This window comes from Trachypithecus francoisi, unplaced genomic scaffold, assembly GCF_009764315.1.
Source record: "Trachypithecus francoisi isolate TF-2019V2 unplaced genomic scaffold, Tfra_2.0 Lachesis_group16, whole genome shotgun sequence".
NCBI lineage: Eukaryota > Metazoa > Chordata > Mammalia > Primates > Cercopithecidae > Trachypithecus > Trachypithecus francoisi.
The window spans coordinates 49437924-49452020 of NW_022681461.1; the positions used below are offsets into that span (position 1 = coordinate 49437924).

Genomic DNA, 14097 nt, shown 5'->3' on the forward strand with positions numbered 1-14097 from the left:
ATCCCCTTTAAGTTCTGCATACTACTAATCGCCAGCTAAGATTCATGTTATGTAGCTTTTTAACACCATGTAGTAGGCATCCAGGGACTGGCATTACTGGCCTCACACCTGGGAGCTTTTTAGTAATGTGAAAATGTGGGTCCCTACTCCTCTATCACTATCTGTGCCTTAACCAGACTCCTAGGTGATTAACATGTACATGTAACATTTAGAACTCTGCTTTATAAAGCTATTACAGTAGTGCCAACAAAGAGCTTGCATTACTTCAACCTTAAAGCCTAATGTGCCTTCTTGTAAAGGTCCTGATACTGTCAGGTTAGCATAGAAACTATTAGAAAAAAATATATGCTTTGTGCATTTTAAACTGATCCAAGAATGTTTTCAGTCATTGCCTTTTCAGTGTGTGAAACAGCCTAACAATTCACTGGAGTTGAAAAACTCTGTTAAAGCAAATTTGAAATGGTTTAAAAAACTTCATTTTAAGATGGTATCCACTAAAACTATGCCTTAAAAGTTACCTTTTCTTCAAAAAAGAAGACATGTTCATCTTCACATGGTCAATTTTCATGTATTAAATTGTGTATAGTGTTTTAAAGAGCTATATTCCTCAAAATAAACTATATGAAAAAGATTAATAGTCCTCATCATTTCCCCTAAGTTCAATGCCATTCTGGAGAGGCAGATGTCTTATGCTCAGAATCCCTTCTTGTGCTACCCATCCCCCAAAAAGAACCCCTTTACATTGACCTTGTCTTCTTCTACCACACAATAGGTCTGATTTTATCCACCATTGGATTACCATATACATATCCCCATTTTCTATGACTAACTTTCCCTCTCTTCATTTATGTAGTTTTCTGTCAGCAATGAAAAGTCAACAGAGATCCAAGTCTGATCTTATTTATTTGTTACTCAAAAAATTATTTCTGACTGGATTCAGACTTAGAAGTAGAAGCTCGCAGAGAGGAAAGTCTGCGTCTCTTCGCAATTTGTTCCTGGCGCTTCTCCTTAGCCTCCTAAACAAAACAAAACAGCATACAGTTAAGGCCTTTCTGGGGTAAAGATGCAAATCCAAAGCCAGGCGGAACTCCTCCCACCCCCTCAAATCATCTTACACTAACCTTCATTCTTTTGGCCAAAAGTTTAGCATATTCTGCAGCCTCTTCCTTGTTTTTCTTAGTACGCTGCTTCTTCAGAGCAATACGCCGCCGTTTGTGCTGCAAGACACGTGGAGTAACAAGACGCTGAATCTTGGGTGCTTTGGTCCTAGGTTTCTTACCTAAAAAATTTAAAGGACTCAATCATTTCAACTGTTTTGTTAGAATCCACATCTACTTTAAAAACATCAGAAATGAACGTAAGCTTCACCAACAGCATCTATGAAAACCTGTATTGAGGCCTTTAAAATCAAATCAGAACTATTCTAAAATACTTTTTGCCCCTCCAAAGAAATCTAGAAGATGGGTTAAATATTATAAAAATATAAGGGAAACCAACTGCTGAAAAATAACCAGGCTAACCTTTACTACCTTCCAGTTTTACTAAAATACAGTGGCATTATGTTAAAATATAACTGCATAGTCAATTTGTCTGTGAAAACCACTTAACATATTATTTACATAATCATTCTGCCATACTTTTAAGTGTAAGTTTGATGTAAGCTTGCATCTCTCTTTCCCTTGACAATTCCTGCCAATTCAGGGGTAATGTAACAATTAACATCAGATTATGTGACATGTTGTTAAAGTATCTTCATTAATCTGATCTGTACTCCAAAACTGCTCATGGACTATAGATTTGCATTGGAGCACAGGCTGTTTCATGAAACTTGTGGGAGTTTAACTGCCTTAGGCTAAATGCTCAGATGTTCAGGTTCTGCTAATATTTCAGACTCCTACTATAGACACAGGAACCATCTAAAAATACCCTTCAACCAGACCACGCTTTTATTATTCTGATTATTTCCAGGGCTGTGATTATGGGCAACTGCCACCTATTTGTCAATTGCTTTTCTTTTTTTTTTTTTTTTTTGCAATGTCAGCTTCATCAGGGTAGGAATTTGTCTATACTGTATTCCCAGCACCTTGAACAGTACCTGGTGCTCAAATAATTGTTATTACTGACTTAACAGACATGTACTATATATGCCATGTACAGGTGTTAAGTCACACCAGTCCTGAAAAAACAAAATCCAGAGAAATTCTTTCAGATTTTGTCAGGAAAACCCAACGTTGACTGACATGCTGTTTATTCTATTTAACATAAACATTCCCAAATTTCACTACAGAAATATTGTTATTTGAGGTCCTCACTGGTATGTTGTCTAATATATTGACACAAGTTCTTAAAAGGTACAGCTCCAAAATCCCTAACTCCTGCTCCCTAGTATTCTGAGTAAGGTCTCTAACTTCTAATTCTTACAACTCTTAACAATTGTTATCCATATCCTACAGATGAAACAAAAGTTTAAAGCAACTTCTTTCATAAGCCAAAAAATAATTTAGGGTTGGGTGTGGTGGCCTGTAATCCCAGCACTTTGGGAGGCCAAGGTGGGAGGATCACTTGAGCTCAAGGGTTCAAGACCAGCCTGGGCAACATAGTGGGACCTCATCTCTTAAAAAATATCGATAGTAATAATTTAGAACATCTGATGTAAAATTACAAAGTGTGTGGTGGTGAGGTAATAGTTTCAGAATTCTGAAGCATGTGACTCCTAAACCAGATAGCAATGACCTTAAAGTCAGGTTAGTTTTGGATAAATGTATACATCAAAGATTCACAGGCAGATTTTCAAGGAAATTACTACACTCTACAAGGCACTGGATATAAGCAGCAAGGATTAACACCAACTGGGTATGCTGGCCACCCCCAAATAATTTTTGGAAAAATTCAGACCCCAGGTGAAGAATGCTAAGGCTCCAAAGGGACATTTTTATCTTCTGATATGCACACAAAATGATATTGTCAAATCACCAAAATTAAGCAAGCTTTAACTGCATAATCCCTCCTACCTTCTTTGTTTAAGGGCTTTCTCACAACATACTGGCGGACGTCATCTTCTTTAGAGAGATTGAAAAGTTTGCGGATTCTGCTAGCTCTTTTGGGGCCCAGGCGGCGAGGCACTGTAGTATCAGTCAGTCCAGGAATATCCTTCTCTCCTTAGAAGACACAATTGAAAAGATTTTAATTCAACAACTTCCTTAAGAATCCTAAATCAGAATATCTGATGTTGAATTGATGGTAAAGAAACAAATCCATTGGTCTGTAAGTCTGGATACTGCAAATGAATAAGCATTTGGACAACTGGCTTTAAATCAATTTCAACGAAAATTGAACACAAGTAACCCTCACCTTTTTTTACAATAACCAAGTTGAGAACGCTCAGATTGGCATCCACAATGCAACCACGAACTGATTTTCTCTTTCTTTCTCCCGTTCTCCTTGGTCTGTAACAGGAATGCCCCTTACTCAGCAGCAGGCGGACACGGCCATGGGTCAAGACACCCTGCTTCATGGGGAAACCTTGTTTGTCGTTCCCACCACTGATTCGGACCACATAACCCTGCAACAGCACACAATGAGTGACACATTTACTATTTCTATTCCAAAATTATACAAATACAGGATTGTGACCTCTGTGAACCACACCTATATGAGAAAGTATAATTCATTATGAAAACCAATTTAAACTTAATAAGCACGTTTTCTCTGATCAGTAACTTTTGTCTACATTCCCAACTTATCAAGTTCAATTATCAAATGTCTTTCATTCAAGTCGCATTTCTAACCGATATTTTATTAGAAATAACAGCACTAGGAAGATAAAATATCAAAGAGCAACAAACAAATCAGATACAACGCTTCTTCGCACTTTGGGGATTATGAAGACAGCTATGTGACATCTGCCGAATGCATAATGCATTGCAAGAATTACGCTGATGTAAACTTTACGTATATTTTACGGCTTACTCTATATCTCCCCTCCAAGGTAACAGCTCAACTTCATAAAGTGGCATTCGGAAGCAACTTACCAAACAAAGGTCAGAAGCCAGAACCCGGAGTCTGAACCCCATTCCAAATACCAATTACCAATGGCGTTTACCGTCTCTGACTTCAACAGATTGTTAACAATTTGATTGTTAACTTTTACCTTCCATTCTTCACCCAGAGCGTCAGCAGCAACTTCTGTGGCCATACGCTTCTCATAAAAAGTACGAAGTTTGCGTTCATCGTCCACTTCAATGAGTTTCTGGCAGCCAGTGGCTGGGAAGGAGATGTTCAGCTAAGGATTAAAAGGGAGGGAAATAGTTTACGAAACTACCTACACAAGTAATCGTAGAGCCATCCACAAAGTTAATTCCACTGCAAAAAGCCTTTCATGTTGCCTCCACACAAGCTGAAAATATGAGATGCCGACCGTACTCACTAAAAGCACGTGAAAGCAGAGGAGCAGTCAAGAAGCACCGCACTCAGGAGGACGTATTCCCCTCAAGTCCCGCAGAATGACTCTGGGGGCGAGGGCGCTCCGCGACCGTTCACCCTCCCGAAGCAAGCCGGGGTCAAGAGCCGCACCACAGGCCTGCCGCAAACTGGGCAACACGCCGGAACGCCACCATGGCGCTCCCGGCCCGCCGCGGCTCCAGCCGCAATCGCCTGCCATCCGCTCGGCCAAAAAGCTCCATGCCCCAGAAAAGCGAGCCTTCTCCTACTTGAGACCCTTCTCCACCTAAAGCCAGGATCTTGCAGTGCTGGAAATGAGGCAATGCCGCATTCTGGGACTCGATTCACGTTCCCCAAACCAATCTAACACTCGCCACCACCACCTACCTTCATCTTGAAGCGGCTGAACGCCTCCGAGGCGCCACGGAAAAAAGGGCCAACTTCCGCTTAGCGCAAGTGACATAGGCGCTTTCAGTTCTCGCGAGATGAGCAGAAGTACGGGATGGCGGAAGTAAGCACGGGTGGGCGGCACTTCCGGGGTCGAGTTGAATCAGGATCTGGGAGGGGAAGTTGGTTACCGGTGGGTGTGAGGTTGTGCCAGCAGTGGTGGTCTGGTAAGGCGAGCTCGCGTGTAATTCTGAGGGTTAGCCCCTTCCCTGTCGTGTCTTTTCCACGCTCCCTGGGTTTTGGAGCTCGGTGGCTCACACCTGTAATCCCAACACTTTCGGAGGCTGAGGCGAGCGGATTATCTTAGGAGTTCGAGACCACCCTGGCCAACAAGGCGAAACTCCGTCTCTAATAAAAATATATAAATTAGCCGCGCGTGGTGGGGGGGCGACTGTAGTCCCAGCTACTAGGGAGGCTGAGGCACGACAATCGCTTGAGCCCGAGAGGCGGAGGTTGCAATGAGCCCATATCGCACCACTGCACTGCAGCCTAGGCGACAGAGGGAGACTCCGCCTCAAAATCAAAAAAGTTCGAGTTCCAAACCAAGTAAACAAGAATAATGTTTACTTTCTAAAATTATCACATACCATCTTCCCACTTTAGTGTCACAAAGGTTTGAGTTTAGGACTGTTTTACGTTCGAAGTTGAACGATTCTACTGAATCCTCTTTGATCATCTCACATTAATTCGTGGAATCTTGGTGAAATGATGCTTTTTAAAATCTGAGTACTGTATGTAATTTTTTTGTTGAGGTGAAATTGACATAACCAGTCATTTTTAAAGTGAACAATTCAGTGGCATTTAGTACATTCACAATGCTGTACAACCACCATCTCTATCGATATAGTTCCAAAACATTTTCGTCATCCTAAAAGAAAACGCTGTGCCCCGTTAAGCAGTTGCTCCCCCTTCCCCATTTCCACCGGGCCCTGGCAACCACCTATCTGTGTTCTGTCTCAGTGGATGTACCTATTTCATAAAAATGGAATCATACAATATTGACCGTTTGTGTCTGTCTTACTAATCTTTTGAGTCATAGCATGTATCAGTATGTCATCCCTTTTATGGCTTAATATGCTAGTGTAGGTATAGACTGCAGTTTGTTTATCCATTCATCCATTAATAGACATTTGGGTTGTTTGTACCTTTTAACTATTGTAAATAGTTCTTCTATGTTTGAGTACTTGTTTTCAGTTATTTTAGGTGTATACCTAAGAGTGAAATTGCTGGGTCGTACAATAATTTTATTCTCAACTCAGGGAGAAATGGAAACTATTTCACAGCAGCTGAACCATTTTACATTCCCACCAGCAATGTATGAGGACCGCAGTTTATCAAAATCATGGCCAACTCTTGTTTTTTTTTTTTTTTAATTTTTAAAAAATGTATTGTAGAGGCAGTCAAAGCGAGATCCTGTTGGTCTGGAACTCTTGGCCTACAGCATCCTCCTGCCTCAGCCTCTGGAGTAGCTGCGACTCATTGTGGTTTCGATTTGCATTTCCCTAATGACTAATGATGTTGAGCATGTTTTAATGTGTGTGTTGGCCGTTTGTGTATCTTCTTTAGAGAAATGTCTGTATAAGCTCTTAACGCTCCCTGTTTTTTTCGCCCTAATTATTTTTATTGAAGTAGTGGGAGTAAATTAATGTGAGGCAAAGAGAAAGTCTAGAACTATGGGCTAGGTTTTTTTGTTTGTTTTTCCCTTTAAAAATATTTTAGGGTGGCCAAACTCAGTGGCTCACACTGGTAATCCAAATGCTTTAGGATGCTGAGATGGGAGGATCTCCTGAGGCCAGGAGTTTGAGATCAGCCCGGGCAAACATAATGACACCCTGTCTCATTAAAAAAAAAAAAAATTCAATACATTTTTAATTGTGGTTAAAAAATACATAACACAAAATGTGTCATCTTAACCATTTTGAAGTGTACACTTCAGTAATGTTAAATATATTAACATTGTTGTAAAATAGGTCTCCAGAACTTTTTCATCTTGCAAAATGGGAACTTCATACTCATTAAATAACTCCTTTCCCCCTACCCACAGCTTTTGGTAACCATTCTACTTTCTGTCTCTATGATTTTGGCTAAGTATCTCATATAAATGGAATCAAACGGTAGTTGTCTTTTTGTGACTGGCTTATGTCATTTAACATAATGGTCTCAAAGTTCATCCATGTTATAGCATGTGACAGGATTTCCTTCACTTTTAAGGCTGAATAATACTCTGTTGCATGTATATACTACATTTTGTTTAACCATTCATCTGTCATTGGACATTTTGGTTGTTTCCACCTCTTGGCTATTGTAAATAATGCTGATATGAACATAGGTGTGCAAATATATCTTAGAGACAGACCCTGTTTTCTATTATTTTGGATATCCAGAAGTGGGACTGCTGGATCATATAATAGTTCTATTTTTAATTTTTTGAGGAACCTCTATACTCTTTTACATATGGCTGTACCAATTTACAATCCCACCAACAGTACACAAGGGTTCTTTGCCTTTTTTTTTTTTTTTTTTTGAGATGGAGTCTTGCTGTGTCGCCCAGGCAGGAGTGCAGTGGTGCAGTGTCAGCTCACTGCAACCTCTGCTTCCCAGGTTCAAGCGATTCTCCCACTTTAGCCTCCTGAGTAGCTACTGGGATTACAGGTGTGTGCCACCATGCCCGGCTAAATTTTGTATTTTTAGTAGAGATGGGGTTTCACCATGTTGGCCAGGATGGTCTCAAACTCCTGACCTCAAATGATCCTCCTGCCTTGGCCTCCCAAGATGCTGGGATTACAGGTATCAGCCACTACACCAGGTCCACACACTTTTTTTCTTTTTTTTCTGAGACTGAGTTTCGCTCTTGTTGCTCAGGCTGGAGTGCAATGGCGCTATCTCAGCTCACCGCAACCTCGGCCTCCCAGGTTCAAGCAATTATTCTGCCTCAGCCTCCGAGTAGCTGGGATTACAGGCATGCACCAACACGCCCAGCTAATTTTTGTATTTTTAGTAAAGACGGGGTTTTTCCATGTTGGTCAGGCTGGTCTCGAACTCCCGACCTCAGGTAATCCACCCGTCTCGTCCTCCTGAAGTGCTGGGATTACAAGCGTGAGTCACTGTGCCTGGCTCACACTTTTAATATAACAGAATATTTAATTACATCAGTTTCCCATCAACCTACCAAAGTCATTTAATAATTATATTGGCCATTTCCACTGATTGGCAGGAGTCTCTCCCATCGTTTCCATTGCATCATTTTTTCTGGCCAGACTTAGTTCATTTTCAGCTTGCAGAATCACCTCTTCTATTTGACCACCTTGAAGTTAGTCTTCTGATTTTTTTAAATTTTTATTTATTTAATTATTTATTTTTGAGACAGAGTCTCACTCTGTTGCCCAGGCTGAAGTGCAGTAGCATGATCTCGGCTCACTGCAACCTCCACCTCCCGGGTTTAAGTGATTCTCCTGCCTCAGCCTCCTGAGTAGCTGGGACTACAGGCATGCACCACCATGCCCGGCTAAGTTTTCTATTTTTAGTAGAGACAGGGTTTCAGCATGTTGGCCAGGCTGGTCTGCCTGCTTCAGCCTCCCAATGTGCTGGGATTACAGGAGTGAGCCACTGCGCCCGGCTGTTCTTCTAATTTTTTAATGTCTGGTTCCGCTTTAACCATAGCCAACTTCTCATTTGTAATCTGTTCTGTATACTTTCTGTATGCTGCATTTTTAGGGATTTGCTCAAGAACATAAAAATCTTCGTGTACAATTTTCTTAGCCTCTCTTGTGAACTCTTGCATACAGCCAATCCCACAAGGCCAGTGGTCTTCAGCACACCCATCATGACTCTGGCTAATAGAGATAAGGTCTCCATATGTTGTCCAGGCTGGTGTTGAACTCCTGGCCTCAAGTGATCCTCCTGCTTCAAACTCCCAAAGCATTTGTCCATTTTAAAATCAGATTGTTTGTCTCATTGTTAATGAGTCGTAGGAGTTTTTTTAATATATATTCAGGACACTAAACTCTTACTAGATAGGTGATGTGAAATATTGTCTCCTAGTCTATAGCCTTTTCAGTTTCTTAATAATATTACAGTTTTTAATTTTGAAGCCCAATTTATATAATCTAAAAATTGTAGATCATGCTTTTGGTTTCATTTAAAAATACATTACCGCTGGGTGCAGTGGTTCACGCCTGTAATCCCAGCACTTTGGGAGGCTGAGGCGGGTGGATCACAAGGTCAGGAGATCGAGACCATCCTGGCTAACATGGTGAAACCCCACCTCTACTAAAAATACAAAAAATTAGCCGGATGTGGTGGCGGGTGCCTGTAGTCCCAGCTACTCAGGAGGCTGAGCCAGGAGAATGGCGTGAACCCGGGAGGCACAGCTTGCAGTGAGTTGAGATCGTGCCACTGTACTCTACCCTGGGTGGCAGAGTGAAACTCTGTCTCAAATAAATAAATAAATAAATAAAAATAAAAATACATTGCCAAATCCAGTGTCATAAAATTTACCCCTGTGTTTAAAATCTAATCTTAAAGACTTACCCTGTTTTATGGTCTTAGTTCTTATATTTAAGTTATTGATCCATTTTGAGTTTATTTTTAAATAATGGTGTGAGGTTGGGACTCCAGCTTAATTATTTTGCAGATAGGTATCCAGTTGTTCCAGCACTATTTGTTGAAGAGACTATTTTTCCCTCATTGAATGGTCTTGACACTCTTGTTGAAAATTAATTGCCATAGATTTATAGGTTTATTTCTGAACTCTCACTTCTGTTTCCTTGGTCCATGTGCCTATCCGTGTGCCAGTGCTATAGCTTTGTAGCAAGCGTCAAAATAAGAAAGTAAGAGTTCTCCAACTTTGTTTTTTTCAAGATGGATTTAGTTCTTAAGGATCCCTTTCAATTCCACATGAATTTTAGGATCAGCTTGTTCATTTATGCAAAACATGCCTTTGGAATTTTAATGGGGATTGCATTTAATCTGTAGCTCAATTTATGGAGTACTGCCATCTTTATAATATTAATTCTTCCAACTCATCAACACAAGATGTCTTCTCATTTAGTTATGCGCTGCATAACAAAGTTTTAGTCAATTACAGACCATACATACAGCATTGGTCCCGTAAGATAGGGAACTGGAAAATTCCCATCACCTAGTGACACCTTGATGATCGTGACCCTATCTAGGCCTAGATTAATGTGTGTGTCTTAGTTTTTGACAAAAATGTTTTTAAAAAATTTTAAATAATAAAGTCTATAGGATTAAGATACAAAGAAAAAATATTTTTGTATAGCTGTAGAAATGTATATGTCTTAAGCTAATTGTTATTACAAACGAGTCAAAAAGTTTTTTAAAATTAAAGATGAATAAAGTTAAAAAGTTAGAATAAGCTAAGGTTAATTGTTACTGAAATAAAATATTTTTTATAAATTTAGTGGAGTTTAGGGATACACTGTTTATAAAGTGTACAGTAGTATAATGTTCTAGGCCTTCACATTCATTCACCACTCACTCACTGGCTCACTACTCGTAGCAACTTCTGGTGCTACAAATGATAAATGCCTTCTACAGTTGTACTATTTTAAATCTTTTATACCATTTTTTAAAACTGTACTTTTTCTATGTTTAGATGCAAAAATACCATTGTGTTACGATTGTCTGCAGTGTTCAGCTTAGTAACATACTGTACAGGTTTGTAGCCTAGGAGCAAGAGGCTATGCCATAGACCCCAGGTGTGTAGTAGGTTATATGCTATTTAGGTTTGTATGAGTACACTCTGTGATACCAACACAATGATGAAATCATGTAACAATGCGTTTCTCAGAATATGTATTCCTGCATTAAGTGATGCATGACTGTATTTAGGTCTTTGCTTTCTTTCAGCAATGTTTTGGTTTTCAGTGTGCAAGTTTTTCACCTCAATATTATTCCTAGGTATTTTATTATTTTGCATTCTATTGTAAGTGAAAGTGTTTTCTTAATTTCCTTTTCAGATTGTTTGTCGCTGGTATATAGAAATAACTGATTTTAGCATGTTGATTGTAACTCTAAAACTTTGCTAAATGTATTAGCTCTAATAATTTTCTTATGGGTTCTTTGGAATTTCCTACATATAGGATCATGTCATCTGAAAATAAAGATAATTTTACTTGTTCCTTTTCAATTAGTATGCCCTTTATCTTTATTTATTTGTCTTGCCTAGTGGTTCTGGCTAGAACTTCCATTGCAACATCGATATTGAAGACATATAGCAGAGAAGGCTTATTCTTAGGAGATGCATGCTGAAGTATTTATAGGAGAAATATCGTGATGTTTGTGATTTCTTTTCTTTGGGATGGAGTCTTGCTCTGTCATGCAGGCTGGAGTGCAGTGGCACAACCTTGGCTCACTGCAACCTCTGCCTCCCAGGTTGAAGTGATTCTCCTGCCTCAGCCTCCCAAGTAACTAGGATTACAGGTGTACACCACCACTTCCGGCTAATTTTTTTGTATTTTTAGTAGAGACGGGGTTTCAACATGTTGGCCAGGCTGATCTTGAACTCCTGACCTAAGGTGATCTGCCTGCCTTGACCTCCCAAAGTGCTGGGATTACAGGCATGAGCTGCTGAGCCCAGCCATGATTTATCTTCTTTTTTTTTTTTTTAACTTTTTTTTTTTTTTTGAGACAGTTTCGCTCTTGTTTCCCAGACTGGAGTGCAATGGCAACATCTTGGCTTACTGCAACCTCTGTGTCCCGGGTTCAAGCGATTCTCCTGCCTCAGCCTCCCCAGTAGCTGGGATTACAGTTGCACACCACCATGTCCGGCTAATTTTGTATTTTTAGTAGAGATGTGGTTTTTCCATGTTGGTCAGGCTGGTCTTGAACTCCCGACCTAAGGTGATCCTCCTGCCTCAGCCTCCCCAAATGCTGAGATTACAGGTGTGAACCACTGTGGCTGGTCTGTGATTTATTTTCAGATGGTTCCACAGAAAAAGTATATGTGGAAAGAGAATGTGAAAGCAAATAGTGGGCTGGGCATGGTGGCTCACACCTATAATCCCAGCACTTTGGGAGGCCGAGGCAGGCGGATCACCTGAGGTCAAGTTGGAGACCAGCCTGACCAACATGGAGAAACCCTGTCTCTTTTTTTTTTTTTTTTTGTGAAAGGGGCTTTCCAGCAAATACCGGAAAGCCTGCTAGACAAATTCTAAAAGAGCTGTAACACTAGAGAAACCCTGTCTCTACTAAAAATACAAAATTAGCCGAGCGTGGTGGCGCATGCCTGTAATCCCAAATAATGGGGAGACTGAGGCAGAAGAATCGCTTGAACCCAGGAGGCAGACGTTGGAGTGAGCTGAGATCACGCCATTGCACTGCAGCCTGGGCAACAAGAGCAAAACTCCCTCTCAAAAAAAAAAAAGCAAATAGAAAAAACGTTAATGAATTGTGAATTTTGTGAAGGTTATAAGCTGTTCATTATTCTATCAACTTTTCTATGGATCTGAAATTTTTGAAAGTAAAAAATAAACTAAGAAATTAAGATTTAAGAGGCGGTCTGGATAGAACTTTTTAACTAATAGGAAGTAGGAATGGAGGGAGAATGCAAAATTCAGAATGACAACTGGATTTCTGGCTTGTCATGGGGGTGCTGTCAGTGACATAAGGAAGAGAGGCATGCAGAGAGCGATGAGAGTGCTGCTTTGGACACACTGAATGTGAAGTGTCGATGTGATAAGTGGAGATGTTCAGTAGACTCTTGGGTATATAGATTTGATTTGTTTTGTTTTGTTTTTTGAGATAGAGTCTTGCTCTGTTACCCAGGCTGGAGTGCAATGGTGCGATCTCGGCTCACTGCAACCTCCGCCTCCCGGGTTCAAGCTATTCTTATGTCTCAGCCTCCTGAGTAGCTGGGATTACAGGCACCCACCACCGCACCTGGCTAATTTTTGTATATTTAGTAGAGATGGGTTTTCGCCGTGTTGGTCAGGTTAGTCTTAAACTCCCAACCTCAGGTGATCCGCCCACCTTGGCCTCCCAAAGTGCTGGGATTATAGGGGTGAGCCACCGTGCCCCGCCGGGCATATAGATTTGAAAGCTCAGTGTTGACACGTTGAGAAAGGTGGGCTCTGAGTAAGGGCCTGTATTAGTGTGCAAGGGTTGCCATAACAACATACCACAGACTGGGTGGGTTAACCAACAGAAATTTATTTATTTATTTTTGAGATAGAGTCTCACTCTGTCACCCAGACTGGAATGCATTGACGCAGTCTCGGCTCTCTGCATCCTCTGTCTCCTGGGTTTAAGCAATTATCCTGCTTCAGCATCCCAAGTAGCTGGGACTACAGGCAGGTGCCACCATGCCCATCTAATTTTTCTATTTTTTTAGTGGAGACGGGGTTTCACCTTCACCATGTTGGCCAGGCTGCTCTTGAACTCCTGACCTCAAGTGATCTGCACCCCCTCGGCCTCCCAAAGTGCTGGGATTACAGACATGAGCCCCCTCGCCCTGCCAGAAATTAATTTTCTTACAATTCTGGAGGCCAGAAGTCTGAGATCAAGATGTCAGCAGGATTGCTTTCTTCTGAGGTTTTCCCCTTGGTTTATAGGCTGCCATCTGCTCTCTGTGTCTTTCCTCTGTGTCTGTCCTAATCTCTTCTTATAAGGTACCAGTCATTGGATTAGCGCCCACCCTGATGACCTCATTTTAACTTAATTACTTCTTTAAAAACCCTATCTCCAAATACAGTCACATTCTGAGGTACTGAGGGTTAGGACTTCACCATATGCATTTTTAGGGGGACACAGTTCAGCCCATAACAGGGTCTGAAGGCAGAGTCTTTCAGCCACGAAGATACTGACTAAACAGAATTACCTCTCTCTATTCAATAGCATTAAATTAGTGATCCCACGCCGGTTACCATGGCTCATGCCTGTAATCCCAGCACTTTGGGAGGCTGAGGTGGGAGGATTGCTTGAGGCCAGGAGTTCAAGACCAGTCTAGGCAACATAGTGAGACCTTGTCTCTGCAAAAAAATTTTTTTAAAAATTAGCCGGGCATGGGTGGTGCTCACTTATCGCCTCAGCTGCTTGGGTCCCAGCTTCTGGAAAGGCTGAGGTGGGAGGATCGCGTGAGCCCAGGAGGTTGAGACTGCAGTGAGTCATGATCACACTACTACACTCCAGCCTGGGCCACACAGCTAGACCCTGTCTCTAAAAATAAAAATAGAGTAATCCTAAGAGCAA

At 41.0% G+C, this 14097-nt stretch overlaps 1 protein-coding gene and 1 non-coding gene across 2 annotated transcripts; both read right to left on the reverse strand.

Annotated features, from left to right (window-relative positions):
- Positions 1 to 884: 884 nt before the first annotated feature.
- On the reverse strand, positions 885 to 4958 carry RPS6 (ribosomal protein S6). The gene is made up of 6 exons (XM_033237439.1): positions 4828 to 4958; positions 4151 to 4282; positions 3352 to 3562; positions 3012 to 3158; positions 1122 to 1279; positions 885 to 1016 (listed from the first exon to the last, which is right to left on the reverse strand). The coding sequence occupies exons 1-6, from the start codon at positions 4831 to 4833 to the stop codon at positions 921 to 923; spliced, it is 750 nt and encodes a 249-aa protein (XP_033093330.1). The 5' UTR covers positions 4834 to 4958; the 3' UTR covers positions 885 to 920.
- A 7061-nt stretch (positions 4959 to 12019) lies between these two features.
- On the reverse strand, positions 12020 to 12081 carry LOC117099488. Its single transcript, XR_004443824.1, has one exon. It is a non-coding gene; the product is annotated as a U7 small nuclear RNA (small nuclear RNA).
- Between the last annotated feature and the right edge of the window lie 2016 nt (positions 12082 to 14097).